Genomic DNA, 20,866 nt, shown 5'->3' on the forward strand with positions numbered 1-20,866 from the left:
ATGGTAAATTATGGTACACATAACCAAACACAATAGAGCTAGAGCCCACTATAATGCTACCTATAGACTAATAACATGGCAAAACATGCAACCTCTTTTAATTTCTATTATTTAATTCACTTTTAATTCAGAGCCACAGCACAAACCTGGCATGCACTGGGTTGAATGAATGAATGAATATAGGTTCCCATACAAAGGCTGGTAAAAACTTTTAACATTGATGTTTAAAGTCTACACTAATTTTACGTTGTAGTTTTGGTTGCTGTTTGTAATAAAACTGTAGATAGCATAGCAATAGCCTAGCAATCTATGTATCTGGACTGTAACCATAGCAACGTTAGCTTACCTTGTCATTGCTGGTGTGATATGGATTTTACTGGCAAGCTTTTTAAAAGTCTCTTTACTTCTGGGGTTCAAGCAGCACAGGAGACCGATAGAAACTTTCTGTTGGTTTTACTTAGTGCTCTCATTCGCAGAATTATGCGTGTGCTGCGCTACCGGACCTGATTGCGACCACTTTAGTCAATGTTATGCCGCGCGCGGACTTCCCAGAAGCGGCTCTTATAAGAAACGCGTCTATATTTGACTTCACCGATTCCAAATCGCAGTTCCAATACAAAATTAAAGTAAAAATGAACATACTGCATACAACACCCGGAAACAGACATACAAACGTTATTTTACCCGCAGCTTTTTCCTGTGTGGATGCTGGTCGCGCGCATTGGTCAAAAATAAAAAATAACACGGTCTATTTTTGAAATGCATTGTTGTGACGCGCACGTTACTAATGCATCGCTTCTTCTGTATGGAAAACGGGCAATTTTAATTTCCCAATCTGAAGACTGCAGCCTCCGGAGGTCGCATTTTTACGCTGCCTACGTCATCAACACTGTCTTATTTCAAAATATCAACAATTATAACGTTTATTCTTATTATAAGTTAATCGTAAATTGTTTTAATATGCGTATGGCTTGCGAATGTAATGCTCAGTTAACTTAAATAAACCAGGCTTGATGACGTATGCAGCCTGCATATGCGACCTCCACAGGTTGCAAGTTGCAACCCCTCTGTGTATTGTAGCAACGAGCGAGCACAAGACTGTGCTGTTATGAAACCAATCGGAAAATGGATCTCGTGTATTGTTTATATATTTCGTGTGTGTATGTCTCTATGTGATAGAATTATTATTTGATTGCAAATAATTCTAACCGGCTCAGCCAAACTTTATCAGCTGGCGGCTCAATTTGGCTTAGGAAATTATTGGCTGATGGCGGCTGAACTTCTAAATGGCGCAAATGGCGGCGCCTGGCGGCGGCTTCGGGGTCTATTACCCAAAGAGCCATCGCCACAACCACACCTGTCTTGAAGAGGGCTGTTGTTACCACTGCACCTGCTTTCAAGATGGCCTTTATACCTGCACCCAAGCCACATCACAAAATGGCTGCCTCACCTACATCTCCAGTTCATGCCGAGACCCAACTATTGATGTCAAGTTTGCTGGATGTCCCAATGGTGTCAGTATGAACGTCTAGGACCCCACATCAAGTTTTTCCTGTTCTGTGGTTCCTATAGCAACAGAGGTATGTCCTGTGAACTCTGTGCTTCCTGTATTTGCCATGGTCCTGTGGTGTGCGTGAACTCTTTGCCCTGCCTAAGATGGCCAATCACGAACATTATGAACTCTCTACTTGGCCCAACATTAACATTATTTTACTCTTTGAAAACTCTGAGTTTAGTGACCTGTGTTTTGCTAGCCTGTGCCAGCCTCTCTTTCCGCTATCTCTTTCTGCAGGTCTAGAATGCCTCCAGCGCCACCCTGGTGTCCTATGGTGCCATTAGGTTAAATAACCTGTGTCGGGAAAAAGAATCAGGTTAGAATTCGGGGGAATGAGAGTGCTGAGCAATACGAGCGTTAACATAACAGGGGCGTTAACACTGACATTCGTAACATCCATAAATAGATAGTTTATATATAAACTACATCCAATGGGGTGGCCTACAGCTCCACATCAATTATTATGAGTCTTGTTGGCAGAGGTGTCAAGTAACGAAGTACAAATACTTCGTTACCTTACTTAAGTAGCTATTTTGGGTATCTATACTTTACTGGAGTAATTATTTTTCAGACGACTTTTTACTTCTACTCCTTACATTTTCACGCAATTATCTGTACTTTCTACTCCTTACATTTTAAAAATCGCCTCGTTACTTCTATTATTTCGGCTTGTTTGCTTTTTTTACATTACGACTTGTCATCGTTAAAAAAACCTATCTTGATAAATTGCATCATCCAGATAAATGCGATTGTGGTTGGATGAGAAGTATAAACATACACCATTCCGACTCCCTATTGGTTTGTACGCAATCCCCGCCCCCCCAGCTGACTGCAGATGATCAAAAGTTTGTTCGATGCTGCTGCACAGAGAAACATAAAAGAACCGCGAGAGCGATTAGAAAGCATGCGGAGCAGTTTCCTCGCGCGATGCTTTGATATCATCCGCCATCCGTTTGTACAGTAACAGAACGCGGCATTCTGTCTTCAAATGGAAAAGTACGAAATAAAACTCGCGCATCACTTTCAGGTCAGTTCACATTCACAAGCCTGTGTAAATATATTGCTGTCTGCTGACACCAACTCATCTGTGTGATTTAAATAGTGTAACAATACCAATTTATATCAGGTAACTTCAGTTGTTCAACTTAAATGACATTGTGCTGCGTTGCGTTTTGAAGCATGGCAAAGATATCTATGCTAAAGACATCTGTTGTTTTGTATATGCTTATAACTACCCTAAATTTTATTTGCATTAACAAAACCTACTTAGCTGAATGCTTGAGTGTTAAATCAATCAAACACATAACCATACATACCAACTTTTGCTTTTGTTAATAGACATCAGCTGTTTCCTTAAACCTGACTTTTACTTTACTTACAAGAAAGACATTTAGTAATTCTCCAAAATTGCTTGGATTTATACTGACTAAAGTAAAGTATACTAAAGTCCATTAGCTAAACAAGTACAGATGCAGAAATATAGGCTATAATATATAATTGCATATTTGTATAATTGTAGTTTGTGTTGCTGTCAAAATACAATTTTAAATGATAACAATAATAGCATATTTCTATTCTCACACATACTATAGATGTGTGTGATTTTGTTGTTTTTTAACTAAAGAGGGCACCACTGTAGAAGTTTTGCCAGCAGCGGCCCTGCTCTGAAGTTTGACTTTTTGCACCATTACAATATTTATAGGCAACTAGTCATCATATCTTCCTCTCTATGGAACACATGTTAATGCTCAGTAGTACACATATATGGTTCTTTAATGCAGTGGTTATCAAACCTTTTGTTTCGCCTCCCTTGTGTACAGTGGATTCCTTCACGACCCCCCAAAGAAAATGTATGACATAAACATTCTAAAACTTACATTTTGAATTAAACAAAACATATTAAATTATACAATGTATTGCTTTTGTTTAGTAGCCTTATTTTTTTTAGGTTTAATTACACAGAATTTATAATAAAGTAATGTATTTCATAAAATATTTTAAAACTGGGGCCCCTGGCACCATCTCGCGGCCCCCAGTTTGAGAACCACTGCTTTAATGTATTTGTTTGCATTGTATTAAAATGCGTTCATTTTTAATGGGCATATACCGTATGTGGTTGAAACAGATAGCCTAGTGCAGGGGTAGGCAACATGGAGTGTCGATGTCCTGCAGTGTTTAGCTCCAGGTCTAATCAAGCAGACCTGAACAAACTAATAAAGGTCTAAAAAGTCACCTGAAACTACAGGTAGCCAAGGTTTTATAAGGGTTGGAGCTAAAATCTGTAGGACATCGGCACTCCAGGACTGATGTTGCCTACCCCTGGCCCTAGTGCATCCCAAATTTTTTAACATTAACATTTTTAATATAACACAATAGTTATTATGGCCTTTAGAAACATGTTTTAGAGGAGATAGGGTAGTGCACAAAAGGCCCCTGTGGCGCGGCCTAGGCTTTTTTCCGTAATGACATTTTTTCCTTACATTACTTTTACTTTTATACTTTAAGTAGTTTTGAAACCTGTACTTTTTCACTTTTACTTGAGTAAAAAGCTTGAGTTGATACTTCAACTTCTACAAAAGTCTTTTTAAACCCTAGTATCTATACTTCTACTTGAGTAATGAATATGAATACTTTTGACACCACTGCTTGTTGGTTCTTGCGTGTTGCTTGCCTAGTTGTCATACTTTATCTGTGTTACTATGGGGTAATTGTAAGTTTTTTGTGATGGATTCTATTAACTGGTGAAAAGCATTTAAAAGGTGAAATGTTTGTTTTACAGGAAACCAAAGGTCCCACACCAACCATAGTGTTCAACGGCTCTCCTGATCCCCTCGAAGCTGAAAGTTTCAACACTATAATGAATGTGAACATAATATGTGAGACAGACCTAACCCTCGACATGTGTAATGTAGGGCTGGTTTAAACAAAGCGAGAGAGAGGAGAATCCATTTGCAAGAATGTTTATTTATAAATCCCAAAAGGGCTGGCAAACAAATCCAAAGGGGCAATCCAAAAGACTAATCCAAAAATGCAGGCAAGGTCAAAACCATGAACAAGAATACAAAACAAGACATGAACCATGAAACAAGATATTAACAATGACTATGAAACGCTCAGAACTGCAGCTGTTACACATACAATACTTCCAATGTGATGTGGAGATTGAACCGGTTTTATAGACCCCTTCACATTTCACATCACAGGCTGTTCCCACTGCGCATTTCAGGGTCAGAAAAGTCATTACAGCAGGTTGAGTTGCGTATTATTCGGTATCATCAAAAATGCCTACTTGCGTAGTGGCCTGTGAAAATCGCACCAGGTCTGCCGTTAAGTTTTTTGGGATTCCTGCAGAATCTCAAAAACAAAAAAATACATCTGTGGCTGCAAGCAATTAAACGTGCAGACTGGGACAATGCAAATATCAAAGAGACTTGTGTTTGTAGTGCTCACTTCATTTCAGGTAAGTCATAATTTTTCAGCCCTGTTAGATTAAACTAGAAAGCCTGAATGGTGTGAACAGTTTGACCCCGTGCTGCGCGTGCACCCGATAGTCATTCAATGTTTACAAACCTTGAAGGGGTCAATAGGGACAAACAGGAAGTGAAATGTGACATGTTTGTGTTTTTATGTTCAATACCCTTTTGCCATTAAGCACACAATGACTTTTATTTAAAATATATGCTTATATTTAAATATCTTGTTTAAATCAACTTGTGTAAATTAATTATATTTAAAAGATTGTTCATGAGCATCCTAACCCTATTTCTTTTCATCATTTCAGATACATGTAAAAGTTACAGAAAGTTAGTACTGTATATCTTTGTTTATAAAAATTGAAAATGTCCAATGCAAATAACTTAAGGATATAAGGATCTGTAAAGTTTAGCTGTTTAATACAGAGATGCTTTTTATATATATGATGCCATATATATATATATATATATATATATAAGCTTGCTTGAGTATGTTTATTAAACAGTGAAAATGCTTAATGGAAATAATTAAATAACTTAATGATTGAATGTAGTGAGACTTGAATGTAAACTAATTTAAAGTTTTGCTGTCTAATACAGAATTGTATTGATTTCAATCGACCCCAGAGAGTTAAAGATAAAAATATTTGCACTAAATGCTGCACAAATGCTTCTATTACGCTTGTCGAGTACAGTGTAAAAAGGACACACGGTCAAAATCCCTGTCTTTTAGCGCTATAGTTATTTGGAATAACACACTGGAAAAAGGGACACGTCACGAGCATTACAGTCCTGCCTGTTGTTGATTTGATTTAAAGAAAACATAATTAGCCTACTACACTTTCTTGAATGGATATATTTTTAAATTGATTTAATAATATATTATACAGTACCATTTCTTCATCTAGTAATTTAAATTTGAGTTCTACATTTGACTGCCTTATTTTTTTATTTCTGAATGTTTACTTTAACTGTTTAATAAGACTGATAAAACTGTTGGAAAAAACTTTATATTATAATACTATTATTTTACTATTATGTAACCATGGGCGGAAATCCCGGGGGGGTCGGGGGGGACAGGACCCCCCCTATCTGAGGGTTGTCCCCCCTAAATTATCATTAGAATATGTGTATTGAAAATAATTTAATGATTTATAATACTTAAACTAGTTGTGTAAGAAGTGAAACAATACAAATGCAAACGGAGCAACAACAAAAAAACGTTTTAAATATTTGGATTCCCCCTCCCTTGCCTCACAGTGGTTTGGTCCACTGCCCACGCCCCTTTTACCTCACCACCACACATTCCGGTGGTAGAGAAGTGTACGGAGCCGACGCGTTAATAAGCTATATACAATACAACGTTTCCCATCACTTATCAGTTTATCCTCATATGTTTTAAAACTGGACTATTTTGACATATAAACATGAACATATTTCGTTTTCTGAGAACAGAAGCAGATAAACGATCAAGAAAACATTTTTATGCATTCATGCAGAGGTGAGGCAGAGCTGAAAGTAACAAATTACATTTACTCACCTTGCTGTAACTGAGTTTTTTGTGTACTTTTACTTTGAGTAGTTTTTAAAATCTGTACTTTACTTTTACTTAAGTATGTTTAAAGTATTGTTGGTTACTTCGCTACATGTTAAATCATATCCGTTACTGAGTAAAAATAAATAAAAAAGTAAGGTGATAAAGACGCGCCACGGTCGGATGATTGATTGATGGGCGGGGGAACGCGCAAAAAGAACCATGGAGAGGGACGAGACAGGCGCAGGCTAATGCAGACCCTCAATTCAATTCTTACGAAAGAAACCCCTGGCCATTGACGCAAAGCGATTGTTTCATTCAGGTAGGGTTCATGCTCTTGAGTACGGAGTTTGAGAATTGCCGACCGTGTTTAACCGCTAATTTGCACGATGCATTTTTAATACATGCGCATTATCTTCCGAGGTCTAGCAGCTTCGCGTCAAGTCAAACAACTTGAGAACGTCCTCGAGAATGCGCAGATCATTAGACATTGCAGAGAGAGAGAGAGCGCGAGAGAGATAGATTGAAAGACATCAGGTACACAGGTCTGGGAGCTAATAAACGTGTAAAGGATGTATAGTGTATAGCCATGGCACTCATCTCATTATATGTTCATTTATGTATATAGTTTAATAACAATGTATGTTACCAGCAATACATCAATTACAACCTTCATATAATGATTGTATTTACTAGCTGCTGACCTCATATTATTTTTGCTTCAAAAGTGCATAACTCACCTGTAAAAATCATTAAATAATTCCATAAATGTTTCTTAGTTATAAAAAGCTTTTTATTTTATTAACATTTGTTATTGCACTTTAATTGTAGAGATGTTTACAATTAAAAACATAGTTTGAGATGTATATATCCTTCCTTTGTGAACTATACTAGAAACCTCTCCCCGCTGTAAAAAAGTAACTCTTAAAATTAAAATGACTTTTTACTTGAGTAGATTTTTAGACCAGTAACTTTACTTTTACTTAAGTAAAATATTATTAAAGTAACTTTACTATTACTTAAGTAGAAAATTGTATTACTCTTTTCACCTCTGCATTCATATGTATTAAAATTAAATTTGCGTCCGTTCATAGAGAAAGAGAAACGTTTTCTATCTGTACCCATTTCCTTGCAAGTACAATTTTGCCTGTATTATTGGTGTCCCCTTCAAAAATTGTTCTTGAAAAATTTTATGTTTATTGTCCCCCCCAACATTTAGATGAGATTTTCGCCCCTGGTAACAAGTTTTAACAGAGTTTAGTTAAACAGATGTTTAACTAAACTTTGCACCTGTTAAAGGAAACATCTTAAACATCTTTGTATACAGACTAACCCACTGCACCAGAATCAAGCTGCGTTGAGCGTGAGGACGTGAGGGGGGTCAGATTCTGGAAGGAAATTAGGCACAACACTGCAGGAGAGATGGGATAAGAAGGGAAAAGGCAGACATTTGAGGACATACACAAAGAGGTTACAACTAGTAAAATCAGTGGATTGGAAAGACAGGAGAAAACATGGTTTACAAGACTGAGGATGGGACATACAAGTTTAAATAGTGAATTACATATTATAGGAACACATCACAATGGAGTATGCACAAACTGTGAAGTAATAGAAAATGTAAAGCACATACTTCTAGAATGCACACAATACACCAGAGAAAGGGAACATGAAGAAAGCAGTAAATAAAGACCTAACCATGGAAAACTTATTGAGGATAACTAGCATACATTCCTCAGTTAGGGCGGTTATAGCTTTCCTTAAAGAAACCCAATTAGCAAGTAGAATTTATTTTTCTTCTCTTTTTTATTTTTTATTATCTTATCTTTTTTATTGTCATTATTTTTCCATCACAATGTGATCAAACCTCAGTCCAGTAGATGGCGGTAATGCGCATTAAAGAAGAAGAAGGCACAACATTGGCACCAGGTGTCGCTGTGACGCTGCGTTGCTCCAGCAGTAAATGCATAGAAGAAGATTCACTTTAGCTTAAATAGCAGCATGGATGGACGGACAACAGAGAACAGGAAAATAAATGCACGCATAGGTAACTATACTTTAACTTTTTATCATCATTTAAAGAGGTGCCCGTTTTTTAATGCACTTTCATGTTCAAAAATAGTCATAGTTTGTAAATCATTTATTATGTTGTGTGTTGAACTGGACAACAAGAACATCGCAAACTGTAATAAATTCACCTGAAATAAATAGTCAGTGTAGACACGTGCAGATTTAATACAGTTCACGTTTTTCAAAAGTCTCGTGAAGTTTACGTGGTGTTTACAGTCATCTGAACTTTAGTCTGTTGCTAGTGAAGAATAGAAAGGGGAAGTGGAGGGAGGGAGAGTGGATTCCTCCGTTTAAATAAAATAATAATATTTTTACAGACACGCACACACACACACACACACACACACACACACACACACACAGTTAGGGCTGCACACTAAATCAGAAAAACGAATAATTAAAATTACGGATGAAACAGTTACATTATCGTCAAAAGTCTCAATTAAAGCTGTTCATTTGTGCTCATTTCTGTGCGTTTTGGCTGTACACATGGGCACCAAATACAGTGGTGATTCAGAGATTTTATAATTGATGAATTGACCTGTCCTTAATTTAGGATTATTTAATATCTACCATAATTATTTGTGATTTACATTATATTATTTCGTTTTTGATGTTTAGAATTTACCATGCAGCTGCTTCACATAGTGTTATAAATCATTTCAGAATTTTAATATAAAATCTTTTTATGGTCAATAATAATTGCAATTACAATATCAAGGTTAACAATATACAATTATTATTTTGTAGTAATCGTGCAGTCTAACCACACACACGCACATTATCAAAGTTTATTTTCTATAGTTCAGATGGTGGTAATAAAATATGTCAACTACTCAGAGTTAAACTGTGTCAGAACAAATTAATCTTGAATTACTGGGAAAAAACTCAGAAAAACATAATGGTCTTTTCCCAAAACCTTCTATGTCGTTCTTAAGTTGTACCTTATCGTTAATATGTGTTTCCTGAAACGTTCTTAGTTAAAGAGCCACACAGGTCCAAAATCAAAAATGACCTGTATTGCAGTGTGTCATGTAGCTGTCCGTCAATGTAAACAATGTGCAAAGTAGTTGAACCAAAAAGTGCACGATTAATAAAGTTATTGGCTTCTAAAGTAGGGAGTCGACTCTGAATCGCTGAAACGAGTCGTCATATGGATTGAATCTCCTGCCTGATTTTATCCACGTAACACAAGATACTAATCTCCGCCTACAGCCTTGCCTCCTTCAAAAAATGTGCGGCACACATAACGCTCACTGCATATAGAAAATCAATTCAATTGTATTTATATAGCACTTTTCACAATTGGTAATTGTTTTAAAGCAGCTTTACAATAAAAGAAGGGGGGGGAATCGACAGACAATATAAGTAGCAAAAAACAGCGGCTATGAATAAACTTTACAAGCGAGCATATTAATTAGGGATCAACCGATATGGATTTTTTTTAGTGCCGATACCGATTTTTGTTTCATCAGCCTTAGCCGATGACCTATACAGGCTGGCGATTTTCTTGAGCCGATATTTGAAGCAGATACTGCTTTTGCTCACACAATTTACATCATAAAAATGGCACGATGATGCCAAATGTTAGTCTCAATTTAAAAAAGTAACATTTATTGAACTTAAAATATATATTATAGAAGGGGTCTATAAAACCGGTTCAATCTCCACATCACATTGGAAGTATTGTATGTGTAACAGCTGCAGTTCTGAGCGTTTCATAGTCATTATATATATATAATATAATTTAACAAATAGTGAAAACAGGTGAGGGTGCTATGGAACCATGAACTGCACTCTCCACAATGAAGAGGAACTATCAGCAAAGGATATTAATTTCTAGCACTTTACTACTACAAATATATAGAGAGATGAGAAATAAAAACTCGCTTTGTGCAGCTATGCTCAGCTGTTAGGCCAAGGTTTTGATGTGGTCATGGAAAGGTTGGTTGTTTACTCTTTCTGTAAATAATGGCGGGAAAAAATCGGCGAACACAGCAGCCAATGCCGATACACATAAAACTCGCAAATATCGGATATATCGGTCTATCACTAATATTAATAATGTCTCGTATACTAGATGGTGCTAAGTTAAGCCAATGTCGGCTGACTCCCCAGGGTTGAAAACCCCCCTAGGAGAAAAACCTCCCGACTTTTTTAGCCAGGAGTGAAAAAAGTCTTCGGAGGAAAAACCTTGATATATATATATTTGATATGGTTTGTGCTGTGTTCAAAATATCGATACGACGATACATCGTCATGAACTCTCGTGATCCATATGGAAAGGATGCATGTGACCCGCAGAGTACGTAGAGTGAAAGGTAGTGGGGTATACTTTCACTTTCCATGTCCGTCTCGCGGACCATTGTGTCTGCACAACTTGCGCGCCGCGCGTGCATATTTAAAATCATTGAGTTCAGTATGAAAGCGCAGATATCTTAGCCTATACTACTGCAAAGGGCTTTATTAGCCACTCTCTTATAAAACAGTAGCCTACTAACGCATTTCAGAAGAAACACGACAAGAAACAGTGATATTTACTGAAACAGTTATCATACCGTGTATATGCCATACCATTACAACCCTACGCACACATGTAGTCACGATTGGGCAAGTTCAAGTTATTCATTTAATAGCATTGCAGCTTGTAATTGCAAAAATGAATGCAGCATTTTTGATGCAGGCACTAGCAACAAGGGCATTACAACAATGTCGAGACCCATATATGGTAATGACGAAAACGGCTAGACGATGATGGCTTATGATTTTATCTGATAGGATAATCAAAGTTAGGGTTAGGGTTATTATTGCCAAAGGTTTTGGGACACCCCTCCAAATCAGGGGTTAGGCTTGGCCCCTTAGTTCCAGTGAAAGGAACTATTAATGCTTTATCATACCAAGACATTTTGGACAAGTTCATGCCCCTTCCTGTTCCAACACACACTCCTAAACCTTGTAGAAAGTCTTCTTAAGAAGAGTTGAAGCGGTTATAGCTGCAAAGGGTGGGTCAACTCTATATTAAACCCTATGGATTCATTCAGGTTCATGTGTATATAAAGGCAGGTGTCCCATAACATCAAATCACATTATAATAAACATTGGAGCTCTGTGGCTTTCTGACATTATTTGGCATTTAGTATGTATGTATTTATATAATCAAATGTTTTTTTTTCTGTAAAGCTACTTTGCAACAATGCAAAACTGTAAAAGTGGTGTAGATTTAAAAAAGATACAATTCTCTAAATTCATTAAATACGTTTTTGACAAATGAATGTTTATTTTAGATGTGATGGAAGTAAAAGAGGAACCTCTGGACCTAAATGAAGTAGAGGAGAAACTACAGAAACCTCATGATATCATCACTGAAGAAAAATCTTTTGATTGCTTACAAATATCAACTGAGATGAGACAAACCAAACATTCTGTCAGTTCCTGTCAACATGGACACCACAGTGATGACGTGAGCAATAACAATAAAGAGTGCCAGCAGTGTGGAAAAAGTTTTATACATGAAGACGACCTTGAGTCTCATGCAAGTTTTCACACCGGAGAGAATCCATACAAATGTCCTCAATGTGAAAAGAGTTTTGCACATAGAGGACGACTTAGGAATCACATAAAAATTCACACTGGAGAAAAGTCTTTTATCTGCCCTCGGTGTGGAAAGAGATTTATAAATTCAGGTAATCTTTATAGACATTTGAGAAGTCACACTGGAGAGAAGCCGTACACCTGCTCTCAGTGTGGAAAGAGTTTTACAGAGAAAACATACCTTGAGCGTCACTTACCAGTGCACACCGGCCAATGGCCTCTCACTTGCCTTCAATGTGGAAAGGGTTTCACAAAAGCAGGAAGTCTCAAAATTCACCAGCAATCTCATTCTGAAGATAAACCATTCAACTGTGATCTTTGTGGAAAGGGTTTCAAACAAAAAGGAAGCCTTCAGAATCATAAAAAAATTCACACCGGAGAGAAGCCGTACAAATGTCCTCAGTGTGAAAAGAGTTTCAGACGGAAAGGACACCTAAAGGATCACATAACAATTCACACTGGTTACAGACCTTTCACGTGTCCTCAGTGTGGAAAGTGTTTTAGAGAGAAAAGATACCTTGAGCGTCACTTCCCAGTGCACACCGGCCAATGGCCTCTCACTTGCCTTCAATGTGGAAAGGGTTTCACAGAAGCAGGAAATCTGAAAATTCACCAGAAATCTCATTCTGGAGAAATATTGTTCAACTGTGATCAGTGTGGAAAGGCTTTCAAACAAAAATGCAGCTATAAAACTCATCTAAAATCTCACCTTGGAGAAAGGCCTTACAAATGTCTTCAGTGTGAAAAGAGTTTCAGACGGAAAGAACACCTTAAGGATCACATGACAATTCACAATGGTTGCAAACCTTTCACGTGTCCTCAGTGTGGAAAGGGCTTCACAAAAAAAAGACTCCTGAATGATCACATAAAACACCATTTAAATATGCAAAGTGGATGAGTTATGTATATGTATTTATGTATATATATATATATATATATATATATATATATATATATACCTCTCAATTGAGAGAAATAGGAAGAAAAATAATAATAAATAATGTTAATGATAATCAAATAAATATATATATACATTTTCTCTCCCCATACAGGGGATGGTCACACCACACACTGAACTCCTACAAAACTTCTCCCAAGCCCTGAGGTGGAGACAGTTTATTAAGGAGTTCAATGTAGTGACATATATTAAGATGGTTAATCCACACTGTCTATTCTCCGTGAGCCCCTTACAGGTTGTGGTGGCACTACTTGGTCAACTCTTACAAAGCTTCTCCCAAGCCTTGGGGAAGGAGTCAGTTTATTAGGAAGTTCTCTGACATTGCCTTGCACTAGAGAGGTTTCTAGGCGCACAGAGGGTTAAAACCAGCGAGTTTGTTCTTCCTACTCCTGGCACGCAGGACATTTTAGAGCATCTGGACTTAATGACGCAGATGGACAAATGGCATCAGTTTTAAAGGAGCATTTCACCCATAGAAACATTAATCTTTATTGAAAGTGTGTCATATTTGTAGTCCAAATGTAACATACATTTAGAATTTGGTGCCTATTTGACAGAGAAAAGGGGTGTTTGTAGTATCACTCCCTCAACAAAGATATTGGACTTCCTTCTTTCAATGATGCAAAATGATGATTTTTACATCATTGAAAGAAGGAAGTGCAACACTGAAATCTGTATTTCTCCTGTCTCAGCGGCAACTGAGAAAATTATGCATGACCATTTAAAAACATGACTGGGGTTCTAACTATACAAAGCTTAATGCAAATGGGTGAAGTGTCCCTTTAAGAAGGTTGCTGTTATGACCGTGTTGCCCTTGCTTCTTTTTTGTCCACCAATCAAGTAACTTGTCATAAGTAAAAAATGAACAAATAAATAAATGAGTAAACTATTGTGTATCGGTGATCTCACAGGCTGACCATAGGACAATTTCAAAATGGGCCATATCACCCAACACTAGTCACAATATTCCAAGGTTCGTTCTTTTCAGATAACTACCATTAAAAACTCATAACACACGGTAACCCGGATGCTGCAAATCATTTTGCCAAGTACAGTTTAATATTCTACAAAAATGTAATATGTCATTTAATAACAAAAACTAAATGCAGCTATTAAGCTCAACTTAAAACTCACACAGGAGAGAAGCTGTACAAATGTCTTGTTTGGACGCTTCTACTTGCACTCTGTGCTTTTGGTTTTTCGCTATTATCTTTTGATTTAACTAACAGCAGTTCAGCACAGTGCTCAATCTAAACAAAAGTGAAATTCCAAAAAAACTAACTAAGAAGGTTTCAAGTCTCAGTTAAAAACTTATCTTTTTACTCTGATGTTCGTTGTGAATAGACCATATATCTTGATGTTATTTATTATTTTATCTCATGTTTATCTTCTTAGATGTTTTTAGTTTCTTTGTATATTAATCTTGTTTAGTTGTTAATTCCTATTTGTATGCCTTTTTAATACTGGGAAGCACTAAAATGTGCTATATAAATGAATAAAGTTGAAGTTGAATTGGGCACTGAAAATAAAACTACAAATTCTTGAAGCTATATTGATATTTGGAATATTCAACAACCTGGGGAATGTCATAGCGGTCTACCAGTCTGTTAGTGCCGGCAGTTGACATTCCTAAAACAGGACAACGCAGCTGCCAAAATGCCTTCTTTTGGATCTCAATCCACCTGCTGCTCAAACTGCCCCAGACTTCTAAAAAAGATCCTTTTCAGGGGATGGTTCAAAACCATAATCATCATATTAAACTATTATATGTATTCAGTATTGTTTTCATTTTATGAAAATATTATTATGCAGTAGATAAGACATAAGCTTATGAAATTATTTGCTTATTTAAAAAAATCATTTAAAACATAACAAAAGTACGTGCAAACACATTAAGAAGTGTTATTAACATTGTACTGTAATCACATTTTTGTGATAGTAGCAGAATTAATAAATCAGCAAAATCAGCGTATTTTTATCAGCATAATATTAGTTGTGTTTAGTAGTTTCTATAAAAAATGGTTTTACTGGATGGATGTGTGGATACAGTTAATAGATGCACATGCGCCACATACACATTCAGCACTTGGGCGTGTAGTATGGTTTAAACAAATGTTTTGTATAGATTTACTGTGTTTGTACCAGCTATTATGGCAACCCCCAACTGCACAAATTATGCCGGTCTTCCTGGATTAGGTAATAAACATTAAAAAGCCAGTCAAAATGCACACTCGTGTCCCTCACAATACGACTACCATTAGCTTTAGTGGCTCACCGGAAGTCTTACACAAAGGATCTCAAAGATGGTGATGCCCAGATTTATGTCAAAGATATGGTGTGGATAGTATGTTTGAGAATAGAACTTTAATAAAATGTTATTGTTATCATTTATAATTGAATTTTTACAACAACACAAACTATTTATACAGATATGCAATTATATATTAGGCCTAGAGCCTATATTTCTGCATATGTACCTGTGTAGCTAATGGATTTCAGATCAATCTAATATTACCAAGCTAATCTTACATGTGAGTATAATCTGAGTGGACATCCATGACATGCGGAGTCCCGCAAGGCTCAATTCTAGCACCACTCCTGTTCAACCTGTATATGCTCCCACTGAGCCAAATAATGAGAGAGAACCAAATTGCCTATCACAGTTATGCAGACACCCTCAGATCTACTTAGCTCTATCCCCTAACGACTACAGCCCCATTGACTCCCTGTGCAAATGCATTGATGAAGTTAACAGTTGGATGTGCCAAAACTTTCTTCAGTTAAACAAAGAGAAAACTGAAGTCATTGCGTTTGGAAACAAAGATGAAGTTCTCAAAGTGAATGCATACCTTGACGCTAGGGGTCAAACAACTAAAAATCAAGTCAGGAATCTTGGTGTGATTCTGGAGTCTGACCTTAGTTTCAGTAGTCATATCAAAGCAATAACTAAATCAGCATATTATCATCTCAAAAATATTGCAAGAATTAGATGCTTTGTGTCCAGACAGGACTTAGAGAAACTTGTGCATGCTTTCATCACCAGCAGGGTGGATTATTGTAATTGCCTCCTCACTGGCCTCCCCAAAAAGACCATTAGACAGCTCCAGCTCATTCAGAACGCTGCTGCCAGGATTCTGAGCAGAACCAAAAATATGAACATATCACACCAGTCCTCAGGTCTCTACACTGGCTACCAGTTACATTTAGGATTGATTTTAAAGTATTATTAATGGTATATAAATCCCTCAATGGACTAGGACCTCAATACATTGCTGATATGCTCATTGAATATAAACCCAACAGATCACTCAGATCATTAGGATCACATCAGCTAGAAATACCAAGGGTTTACTCAAAGCAAGGAGAGTCAGCTTTTAGCTATTATGCCAGTCGCAGCTGGAACCAGCTTCCAGAGGAGATCAGATTTGCTCCAACAGTAGCCACATTCAAATCCAGACTCAAAACACATCTGTTTAGCTATGCATTTACTGAACGAGCACTATGCTGAGTCCGAACTGATTGCACTATATTTTATATGCACTATTTTAATTATTTTTATTTCTCTTGATTTTATTCTTATTTTTAACTGTTTTATACTTTTATTCCTGTTTTATTCTTTTTCACACTTTAATTTTTTTATTAAAATCACATTTATTTTATTTTAATTGATATTTTAAATTCATGTATCTTTGATTTTTTGTTTTCTCATCTCTATGTAAAGCACTTTGAATGACCTCTGTGTATGAAATGTGCTATACAAATAAACTTGCCTTGCCTTGCCTATAAATCCAAGCAATTTTGGAGAATTACTAAATGTCTTAGTTGTAAGTAAATTAAAAGTCAGCTTTAAGAAAACAGCAGTTGTCTATTAACAAAAGTAAAAGTTGGTATGTATGGTTATGTTCTCAATAATACAGGTGTTTAATTGATTTAACACTCAAGCATTCCGTTAAGTAGGTTTAGTTAATTCAAATAATAAATACGGGCATAGACACTTGTTGTTAGCATATACAAAGTGAAAAAAAAAATGCTTGGCTAACTCAGTTTTTTACATTTTTTTTTTTAAATCTTGTGGTTTGATTGTTCATTTCAATTACAGTTTTTTTTCTTAATAGCTAAACGACAGTGGGCACAACTGGAGTCACATGTGCAAAACTCTAACTACAGTCTGCACAGCAGCAGTTTAAGCGTGGACCAAACTCTAGTTCGTTTATATTGCTTGAACACAGTTTTCAAAACTCTACACACTTATCCCATGACTTTAACCACAACCTGCACAACACTGTGGATTTACAGCACTTTGTTCAAATGCTAACACACTGCTACCTGTATATATATATATATATATATATATATATATATGTATATATGTATATATATATGTAGAGCTTAGAAAGACTAATTTTGGAAATGGAACAAGGAAGATGGGTTCATGGAGGGAGAAGGGTGGCAGGTAGTGTCCTGATGCTAGAGAGAGGCAGGATTAGCCCCTCAATTATTTGTTCAAATTACAGTATGTACTTTTAGTTTCTACCTTTTTTCTCATTACTGTAATTCCACTCAAAAATCACTACAGACTATTGAAGCAAACTGCTAATTTTCATTTACCACAAAGAATTGTTATATTCTAAAAATGTAAATAAATCATGTGAAAGAATGTCACTCTTTTCTTTGAAGAAAATATAACTTTGTATGAAGTCACTGAGTGACAGTGTGTGTGTTATCTCAGTGAGGGTTGTGTTTAGTGTTTGGCTGCACTGAGCTGTTTTGAGCCATGTGTTAAGAGTTGTATTGCTTTGTTGGTAGTGCAGACTATAGTTAGAGTTTTGTACATGTAGCTCCACTGTCGTTTAGCAATCGAAAAAACTGCATTTGGTTTGATTTAATTTAAGCCTTCATAACTAAAAAAGTACACTTAAGTAGCTCAATTAAACACAATAAAAACATTATAACATAATAATAAACGTAAAAAAAACTTTTTAAAACCAAACTCTTCAAATACTCTTACCAGTTCCTGTTTACAAATTCAATAGCCATAAAATAATGTGTAAGATTTATTCTTTTAGTTGTTTTAAATTAGCAAAAAATCATTGTTAGTGTACATTAAATATATTCAAATTATTTACACTTCTTAAGACACACAGTTAGCTGATCACCAGTATTTTAACAGTTCGATCTAGCTTAACTTTCTCAAAAGTTTTTGGAAAACCTAGAAAACATTACATACAGACATAAATAAACATACACTTAATGAGTCAAGATACTCGATTATTGCACTTTTCTCTTAAAAAGCTGGTGGTCAATTGACTTTACAATTCATTTCATTCAGTTGAATTTTATTTCTAAAGTGCTTTCAATTTTTTTTTTTAACTCTGGCCAATCAGCTGCATCTCATTAATCCTCTAGGGCTGTTAATGGCTAAAAACCCATCTCTTCAGAGAACACTTTACATGAAAATGTTGAATACTAATTCTTTACCAAAAAAGCAATTCCCTAACATTAGTTCTAACAGGTGATCTAGCAATTGTTGAAACTTTCCACATTAAAATATCATGTTGTAGGCCTTGTAATTTCTGTTATATTATTTTTGAACACTATCATAGGAAAACATTAAAGTAGGCCTATACTACTGTATTTACTACAGTACAGTATATGAGTGCATTATAGTGAATTCTACAGAACACTATAGAATAAATGTTAGTAATTACTTTATTATAAATATCCATTCTTGTCCAAGGATTTCTAAATGGTTTCCAGATTATACAGAAATGTCGAATGAATGTTGTGCATCTATATTTTCAAAATGTCCATAACTAGAATCCATCAGATAATCTCGATCATTTCCACCAGTGTATCCAAATCGCTTCTATTTACAATATAGATAATACTGCAGATATGTAGCGCATTGTTTCAGTTCTTCAGTGTCAACCAAAGAGATTTGATTTGGGTCTTAATGGATTCGAAATCTCTTCTTTATCAAATCTATCAACGATAGAAGTGCTGTGCACTATCTGCGTCCGCGTCCGGATTCTGTGAAGACTCGTTTTCATTTTAGTAAAGGAAGATTTCCTGCGGAGAGGTTTTTGCTTAGTCAAGGCGCCACTTTCACGCGCGTCCTCTTCGCTGTGGTTTGGTGGTTTAAGTGGTCTGAAATTGGCCTGAATAATTCTTGACAGTCTCCAGCGACTCGCGTCTTCCGTGTCCGCGTTTTCTGCGTCACTGTCAACACCACACGCACCCACAATGTCGAGAATGTTTTGCGCATGGTCACTTTTCAGGTACTGACACGCTTTTTTCCCATTGAAATCTCGAGCCTCTACGTCGGCGTCAAACGCTCCGATTAATAATTTCACCACCTCGATACGATTGTGCATCGCCGCCAAATGCAGAGGCGTGTAACCTGCGCTGGAACGCGCATTAACGTTAATGGCCACTTGATGTTCTTTGGCAAAGTTTACAAGCATTACAATCAGTTCATGTTTCCCGACCTTTGCAGCCCAGTGCAGACAGGTGAACCCAGTAACGAAGTCTTTTCTGTTTATGAGTGTGGGATCGCTTGCGAGCAGCCGGTAGAGACTCTCCCACTGTCCGTCAGATGCGCACATCATCCACTCGTGTTCCAGCGGCTCCAGCGTCACGGCCGAGGTCTCGTCATCAGCACGGGAGTCGATGTCTTTACATCTGCCTGAAAGATTGACAGAGCTTCTTTGCGCTAAGCTACGACGAATCTGTGGTGAGCTTGTCATCAAAACGTCGACTGTGTTCTCGCGGATGTTCTTTGGAGGGTTGCTTATGGAGTCCGATGGATATTTATCTGTCTGATTACGAATTGATCCTCCAAATGCCCCGGGACTCTTCACTTCACGACTTCTTGTTTTCTGCGAACTTGATGCATCTGACACTGTTACGTAAATATCGGGTCTTGGACCTTTATCTGATCCATGTATCTGACTTTTTTTCAAACTCTGCTTTGATTTTCGATGAGTTGTTGTGCTTGAATTGCCCATGTTTGTTCAAACGATTACAAAATTTGTTATGCTGTTCACACCCTCTGAAAACCTGACAGAAATATCCGGTTTTGATTTTGAAGTTGTGTAACCTGAGACAGGTAATTTACCTCCGCAACTGCAGTCTGAAGTCATTTTCTTTCTAGTTTCCGTGACTTTCCTCAACAGGCTTTCTTCTTTTTTATATGTTTGTTTCATTATATATACATTCTGTTTTGTAATTTGTGTGTGTGTGTGCGCGTGTGTGTGCGTGTGCGCGCGTGTGTGTGTGTGTGTGTGTGTGTGTGTGTGTGTGTACCTGGTAATTATCATGTTGTGGCGACCAATTGTCCCCACAAAGATAGGAATACCAGTGTTTTTGTGACCTTGTGGGGACATTTTGATGTCCCCATGAGGAAACAAGCTTATAAATCAAACAGAATGATGTATCTTGAAAATCTAAGGTAGCAGAAAGGTTTCTGTGATGGTTGGGGTTAGAGAATGGGGCAGGTAAGGGGAATAGAATATACAGTTTGTACAGTATAAAATGCATTACGTCTATGGAATGTCCCCACAAAACATGGAAACCAGAATGTGTGTGTGTGTTGTGTGTGTGTGTGTGTGTGTGTGTGTGTGTGTGTGTGTGTGTGTGTGTGTGTGTGTTAGGGTTAGGTTATTAAATTTATTGGTTCTTCATAA

At 36.7% G+C, this 20,866-nt stretch overlaps 2 protein-coding genes across 2 annotated transcripts; one reads left to right on the forward strand and one right to left on the reverse strand.

The window, feature by feature from the left end:
• The first annotated feature begins 8,540 nt into the window (after window positions 1-8,540).
• Window positions 8,541-16,152, forward strand: LOC135783283 (uncharacterized). Its single transcript, XM_065293973.2, has 2 exons — window positions 8,541-8,609; window positions 11,917-16,152. Exons 1-2 carry the CDS (start codon window positions 8,564-8,566, stop codon window positions 13,119-13,121), a joined length of 1,251 nt encoding a protein of 416 aa, XP_065150045.1. The 5' UTR covers window positions 8,541-8,563; the 3' UTR covers window positions 13,122-16,152.
• Window positions 16,153-18,222: 2,070 nt separating this feature from the next.
• sowahcb (sosondowah ankyrin repeat domain family Cb) lies at window positions 18,223-20,443 on the reverse strand. The gene has a single exon (XM_065294047.2). The coding sequence runs from the start codon at window positions 20,186-20,188 to the stop codon at window positions 19,106-19,108; it is 1,083 nt and encodes a 360-aa protein (XP_065150119.1). The 5' UTR covers window positions 20,189-20,443; the 3' UTR covers window positions 18,223-19,105.
• Between the last annotated feature and the right edge of the window lie 423 nt (window positions 20,444-20,866).

The sequence above is a fragment of the Paramisgurnus dabryanus genome, chromosome 7, assembly GCF_030506205.2.
Source record: "Paramisgurnus dabryanus chromosome 7, PD_genome_1.1, whole genome shotgun sequence".
NCBI lineage: Eukaryota > Metazoa > Chordata > Actinopteri > Cypriniformes > Cobitidae > Paramisgurnus > Paramisgurnus dabryanus.

Excerpts from the sequence above, each read along its gene's own strand:
- sowahcb (XM_065294047.2), bottom strand. The coding sequence starts at position 20,188 with ATGGGCAATTCAAGCACAACAACTCATCGAAAATCAAAGCAGAGTTTG.
- LOC135783283 (XM_065293973.2), top strand. The coding sequence starts at position 8,564 with ATGGATGGACGGACAACAGAGAACAGGAAAATAAATGCACGCATAG. Across the intron at positions 8,610-11,916 it reads GAAAATAAATGCACGCATAG|ATGTGATGGAAGTAAAAGAG; the intron begins GTAACTATACTT and ends TGTTTATTTTAG.